Source organism: Elephantulus edwardii, unplaced genomic scaffold (assembly GCF_000299155.1).
Source record: "Elephantulus edwardii isolate Elephantulus edwardi_28Jun2011 unplaced genomic scaffold, EleEdw1.0 scaffold00051, whole genome shotgun sequence".
Lineage (NCBI taxonomy): Eukaryota > Metazoa > Chordata > Mammalia > Macroscelidea > Macroscelididae > Elephantulus > Elephantulus edwardii.
In genome coordinates, this window is record NW_006399801.1 from 13,814,364 (window position 1) to 13,821,373 (window position 7,010).

Genomic DNA, 7,010 nt, shown 5'->3' on the forward strand with positions numbered 1-7,010 from the left:
CCTTCTGCTGAAATGCCAATGAAAGTCAGACCCACCAAACAAACCAAGGGAGCAGCTTGTGCCTTCCCAAAGCAGGTACTTCTCGGGTTGGCTTCCTCCAACTTACTGGACTGACTTGAGCATGTCTCCTAACCTTCCTGGGCCTCAGCTGACCTGCCCATGTAGGCAGTAGGTGGACAGGTAGCTTTGAAAGTACTTTGTCCTCCCAACATTCTGAGGGGCTTAGAAAGATGATCCTGACACCCATGGCCTTTGTCCTGTGCAGCAGCCTGCCTGCCAGCTCTGTCTCTGTGACTATTTTGAAGACTGAATCTAAAAGAAAGACACTGCGCCTTTATTTTCAAGCTAGGATTTTGTGTGGGTGAAGATACGGATATTTAAGGGATAAACTGAATCATACTTGTAATCAATATTTTAAAAGACTCTTCTTATAAGTAAAAACTACTTGATAATAGTCAATTTGTGTCTTTTCACTCGTGCATTGTTCACTCTCTTGCTTGATAAGCCTACTTCTCTGAACCCTGTTAACTTTTTGGTGGAATGTTTACTGAGTGTGCAGACGACGGAGGCACAGTGAAGGAGCAAACAGACCCGTGGAGGAAAGGCACTTGCCCAGGAGATATATGGGATCCCACAGTGGCCAAAAGCCTTGGTTTAACAGGCCTGCCTAGCTTCAGCTACTTATTGAAAGTTAGAAGTTCTAACTGCTGAAAGGTCACATCATCAAAGCCCTGTGGAGCACAGTTCTATTCTGGAATAAGTTGTAATTGACTTCACAGCAGCTGGTCTGGCTTGGTTCTAACCATCACAGTGTCCTTGGCAAGTTTGTAAAGCATCCTTGTGTGTTGGCTTCCTCTAACCTGCTCTCCTCGACACACAAGGACTTCTCAGAGGTCTAGCTCTAGGCTGAAGTTCTGGATATTGACCATACTGACCGCCAGCTTGTGATCAGTCTCCTGTGCTTACCTGGACAGTGAGAAAAGATGAAAGCCTTCAAACAAGTTGAGTGACATGCATATATTTTTGCTTATAACCTGAACTTTGGCAAACAAAACTCTTTTCCATGTTGTCGTGGACACTCTGCTTAGTGAGCACCCTTACCCTCTAAATTCTATATTTCAAAAGGTGATATTTTCATACCCAGCATAATCAGCTTCCCTTAGAGGAGAAGACCTGTAAATAGACCAGCACTGCAGGTGAGGTAAATCCCAGAGTGCATTTAATCTGCTCTCTGTTTACTGATTGCTCACCTGGCCTTCACCACGTCTAACAACATAATTTCTCCGGGCTTTGTGTATTTTCCCCTTAGGTTCTGTTCACTGTAATCACCGGGGCCACACATTGGTGGGTGGTTGGTGCAGGGACCTTCCTTGGCAGAAAGCCACAGTTCCTTTTCATCTTGCTTTCTCAAGGAGTACGTGTAATACCTTCACGCCCTTGAAAAAGCAGCTTCATCATATACAAGTTAAAGTGTGACAGCAGATAAAAAAACAGAATAAGAATTGATGCCTTTGAATTGTAGTTTTCACTATGAATATTGAGCACATCATGGACCAGCGAAAGAAAAAAATGAATATTGTATAAAAGACATGCATCTAAAGAACCCGTTAGAAGCAAGGATGGTGACACTTTATCTTCCATACTTTAGGCATGTTACTTGAAGGGGCAATTCATTGGAGAAAGACATGCTTGAAAAAGTAGAGGAGTAAGAAAAGAAAGGAAGATCTTAAAGAACATGAATTGACAGTGTCTGCAACGTCTTTAAACACAATAAAAATTGTGAGGATGGTACAAGGTGAAGTAGGGTTTCAATGAAACAGAATTGAGAACCCAGAAAAGCTATCTATGGTCAACTGATATTTGACAAGGAAATAAAATCTGTCAAATGGGGAAATGACAACCTCTTCAATAAATGGTGCTGGAAAAACTGGACAGCTGACTGCAGAAAGCTGAAACAGGATCCGCATCTCACACCATACACACAAATGAATTCAAGGCAGATCAGAGACTTGAGAGTAAAGCCCCAAACCATAAAGTTCATCAGAGACAAACTGGGATCAAATGTGTATGGTATGAAGAGACTTCCAAATGCAGCCAGAAATGCACAATCTGAAAAGGATAAAATTGGTGAATGTGACTGCCCCTGTGTGCATCAAAACATTTTTTCAACAGAGTGAAAAAAAGAAAACCTACTGACGGGGGAAAAAAACAAACATTTGACAATACCATCTCAGACAAGGGTCTCAAATCAAAAGTTTACAGAGTCCTACAGGGCCTCCACAAGAAAAAGACCGATCAAACAGTTACAAAATGGGAAAAAGACATGGAAAATTTTCACAGAGGAAGATATTCAGATGGCCAACAGACAGATGAAGAAATTCTCAAAATCACTGGTGAACAGAGAGATGCAAATCAGTGCCATACGATCTTGCTCCAGTAGCAGTGGCAAATGTTAACAGGACAGCAAGTACTAAATGTTGGAGAGGATGTGGTGAGATAGGAACTCTTATATGTTGTTGGTGATATTGTAAAATGGTACAACCACTCTGGAAGACAGTTTAATGCTTCCTTAAAAAAGCTAAACAGAAATTTCCATCTGACCCAGATATTCCACTGCTTAGAATATACCCTCAGAAAATGAAAACTGAGGCACAGAGACCTGTATACCAATGTTCATAGCAGTATTATTCACCGTTGTAAGAACATGGAAACAGCCCAAATGTCCAACCACAACTGAAGGGATTGAGAAATTATGGTGCATTCACATAATGAGACACTACACAGCACGCAGGAGCAATGCTTTTGTAAATTACTACCTAACTTGGGAGGGACTGTAGAGCATTAGGTTAAGTGAACTTACTCTATCCCAAAAGACAAATATTATATAAATATTTGTGGAATGAGTATGAGGATCCAAGGGAGGAAAAGGTGGAATCAGAGGGGTGAGGACAAGTGGAGTGGAGGGGAGGGTTAATCATAGGGTCACACTATTTGATGGGGCGGTGAAAGAAATGGGAAAGATCCAGTGAGAAAAACAATTTATTTGAACTTTATAAATAAACCAGTATAAAATAAAAAATATAATAATTTATTTTTTAAAAAAATATCAGCTTCAAGTTGTTCCTGCTACAAAGAGTTTGTTTTAGCTCAATATAAGTGAGGAGCTTCTTTGCACGCTTGGCCTGACACTGCAGACGTCTGAAAAGAATCACAAGTATTACACACTCCACACTTCACAACATGCAAGTGTAAACCAAACCTTGTGTCTACCGGATGCACTGTTCTGACCTCGACAGTTATTGAGAGGCTCAGTTTACACTACTTGCATCATATATAATTATGGTTTATCACCTTTTTGTTACAGGATTCTTGAATGCCTGCTGATGCTCTTTTTAGGAGGTTAGTTTCATATACCGAACTTACCTGTTTGTCTTAGTTTGTCACAATGACCAGGAACATGATATGTGGAAGTAGATAACTTCAGAAATGTTTTGAAGATGTCTCAACCCGTCCTGCTCATCCTTGTTAAATCCAGTCATGAACTTTAGAGGTTCTGGAAGCCAGAGTGAGGTGTGATTATAATTTTTCAGTTTGTTTGGGGCTTTTTTTTTTATACACATGCCTTCTTTCTCATTATCATGGGTGTTCATCTTAGTTTACAAGTAGAAAAGGAGTGAGGACAGCACCTCCTACCTCCTGTGCCTTTCCTGCCCTGTGATTTTCTGCTCTTTTTGGAGTGGTTTTTGGAATGATGGTCGTAGCATCTACACAGTAGAGTTGAGAGTGTTGAAGGAATTTTCTTTTTAATTGCTTGTAATTTGAAGGGAAAATAGGAGGTGGGAAGGACTTGATTTGGTTGCTAAGTTTTTCTCTTTCCTTTCTGTCCTTTGTCAAGATTTAAGGGAGGAATGTAAGAGCATTGAATAAACATGACACAATAAAAATCTTCCTGTTAGAGAAGCCGATGGGCTTGTGCATCAGTAGTCCAGGAAGGATGAGGACCTCCTCCCTGGAAGAGGTTGGAACTCAGGTGTCTTCCCCTCTGCCCCCTTCTGCCTCCCCTTAGAGAAGGCAGGCACTTAGCAGTGATGCTAAACACACTGCTGTTGAGCCCTTCCCCACTCATGGCCACTCCATGTGCTATAGATAGAAACAGCTCACTGAGCTTTCTTGGCTGTCATCTTTACATAGGGTCACCATGAATTAGAATCAGTTTAATGGCAACCAGCCATCCTTTTTTGGGGAACAGAATGCCAGGGCTTTCTTTCACAGTACTACTGGGTGGGATCAATCCACCAATCTTTAGGACAATAATGGATTAATAGAAATCAAATCAGGGAGTCAATTCTATCTTACTAGACTCTTTCCCACCCTCTTCATGTGCTTCCAAAGTGAATGCTCATTTTCCTAACTGCCTCAGATAAAGCAACATGGGTAATAGTAAGTAAACTCATGAGTTTTCTTTAATTTTCGTAAGTTTTCCAGAGTGCTCCTTCGAGGTGAAGATGCTAAAGTTCCATCTCTCATACTCTGGACATGTTGCTAGGAGAGGCTATTCCTTGGAAAGCGACATTTTACTTGGACAGATGGAGGGTCGGTGAAAGAGAGAAGACTACCAACAAGGTGGATTGACACAGTGACTATGGTAATGGGCTCAAGTGTGTCCTGGATGCTGAGGATGGCACAGGACAGGGCAGGGTGCAGGTCTAATGTTCATACGGTCACTGAGTAGTACTTGTCCTAGTACCACCACCTAACAAAGATTTTGAAACAGTGGTTGGATTTAGCGAGGGGCTGTGAAATGTTTCCTGAGTGTGGACTGTTAAATATTGCCTATGTGGGAATCAACTTTCCAAATTCTTCTTAGGATCATTGATCTTAAGAAGGAAGGAAACAGGAAAGGGACAGGAAAGATTTATTCACCTCTTCATAGAATTAAGTCATGTCCCAAAACATGTTGGCATAGCAGGTTAGGTATGGGGCTGCTCCCCAAAGGGTCTGTGGTTTTATCGAGCAGCCATTTCTTGGGAGAAAGAGGAGCAGTTTTCTACTATTAAAACGCCAAATGGGGACACCCATGAGTCTGAAGTGGCAGCTCCACCTTTGTGAAACTACAGGCAGAGAGCTCATTATCTGTGTAATATTGCTTGAGCATTAAGCAATTATATTTTTTAAAAATTAAGATTTTTTAAAAAGTGGGCTTCTGGGAAAGATATTAAAATAGAAAATAATATTAAGATGTGAGTTACTTAATCCACTTCCCAGAGAAGAAAGTTGTGGTGGAGAGAAATGTTCCTCCCAAGACCGGCTGAGAAGTCTTGGAATTGCTGGAGTCTGCCCCTTCTCTCCCCTAAACGCCTCACCTTCTCACCATCTACAGGCTATACTTCCATCTACAGGCTATACTGAACTTGAACTACAATCGTTCCCAGAATTCGTTTACAAATGGAGAGAGAACGTTTTAAAAATAATAATAATAATAATAATTTGAACCTCAGTCAGCTAACTGCTAAACCTCAGCTCGAAATTCTAAATCTAGCAGGGTAACACGGACGTTTAAAAAAGAATAATAAAATAAGCCAGATGGAAAACTCAAGAAAGAGCCCTTTACAAAATTATTTATTTTGCTGATTTCTGTACAGAGCAAGGAGACAGAGTTAAAGTAAAATTAAACTCCAGTTAAAGTTGGCTACTAACAGCAACAACAAAATATCCCTTGCACACAAATCAAAGGAAGCTGTTGAATTATCACATCATCTTATGTAAAAAAAAAAAAAATTGTTAACGCCTGAAATAAATCAAAACCGGTGATTTGTACGTGGTTTTTCATTGAGCAAAGCGGTGAGAAGGAGGATAACGCCAGGCATGTTGTCTGAAGACGGAGCAGGAGCGCAGACGCAGCAGTGCGCGGGGTCCAGCGGCCGCCACCGCAGGAGCGGCCTCCGTCTGCGGGCTCAGAGTCCGCAGCGAGTCCTGCTCCGAGTCTTCCAAGGAGACAGAACGTTAATCAGCGATCTGCTTTCTGACAAGGAAATGCCATGTTACCGATCTTAGTAAACTGGAAAATCCATTTGCGTGAAAGCCATTTGGGTTTTGTTTTTAAAACAAGCTCAAACGTTGGTTACGCTACCTTGGGAGAGGAGAGGGGCAAAATCTCCAGTTCTAAACTACGATCCCAGGATGTAAGCGCGACCACCAACAAAACACCTGGCTAAAGCCAGTCTCAAAAACAGCACTCTTAGCAGCCAGGGTACAAAAAGGAACCGACTTTGCAACCCACTACTCCCAGCGGCCCTGGCCTCGTCAGCGCGGCCAATGGCCAGGCCACTGAGTGTCCGTCTGGGCGCTCCCGATGGTCAGGATGGTCAGCATCACTAACTGGTGTTTCTCCGGCATCTCGAAGTAGGGCTGCCTTCTTTAATAAGGTATACGCAGTCGAAACAAAGATGTCTGCTGCTTGTGACCCCAGAGATGCGGGTGGGCTTCCTGCACCCTGGATGGCGAGCCACCGACCCCCTCACTCTCCCTGCGACCTAAACCCCATTCCCAGAGGACCGCCGAGCGCATTGGTGGGTGTGCGCACTGCCTGTTCAAAAAGCAGCCGGAATTGACTCAGAACCGGACAAGCTGCATCGAACACAGTCTCCAGTCCCTGTAATTTTCCGGGCATGAGGACGGGGTGTTGACTGTCCCTTTCTGTGGGTTAGAGTGTACAAAACGCCCTCCTTTTTTCAGCCCTGCTCTCCCGGGACGCGGGCGCGGAGAAGCTGGGCTGCTTGAGGTTGGGCTGGAGCCGGGCCTCCCTCACTTGGAGAACTGCGCCTGCACGGCTGCCAGGCTCAGACCGGTGGGGACCAGGTGTGGGAACTTGCAGACAGCGCAGGTGCAGAGGCCCGGGCCGCCCGCGCCGCTGCCCGCGCCGCCGCCCGGGAACGCGAACTGGCCGCAGGGCGGCTCGTCGAGCGCCAGCGACAGGTACTTGGCAGGGCGGAGGGCATCCGGGGGCCCCA

General features: G+C 43.9%; 1 protein-coding gene across 1 annotated transcript in view; it reads right to left on the minus strand.

Moving 5' to 3' along the window:
- Positions 1-6,804: 6,804 nt before the first annotated feature.
- The window catches only part of OLIG1 (oligodendrocyte transcription factor 1), an 840-nt gene continuing 634 nt past the window's right edge, over positions 6,805-7,010 (minus strand). Inside the window, exon 2 of the mRNA XM_006886795.1 lies at positions 6,805-7,008. Coding sequence (XP_006886857.1) covers positions 6,805-7,008 — 204 coding nt within the window. The remainder of the gene's footprint in view (positions 7,009-7,010) is intronic.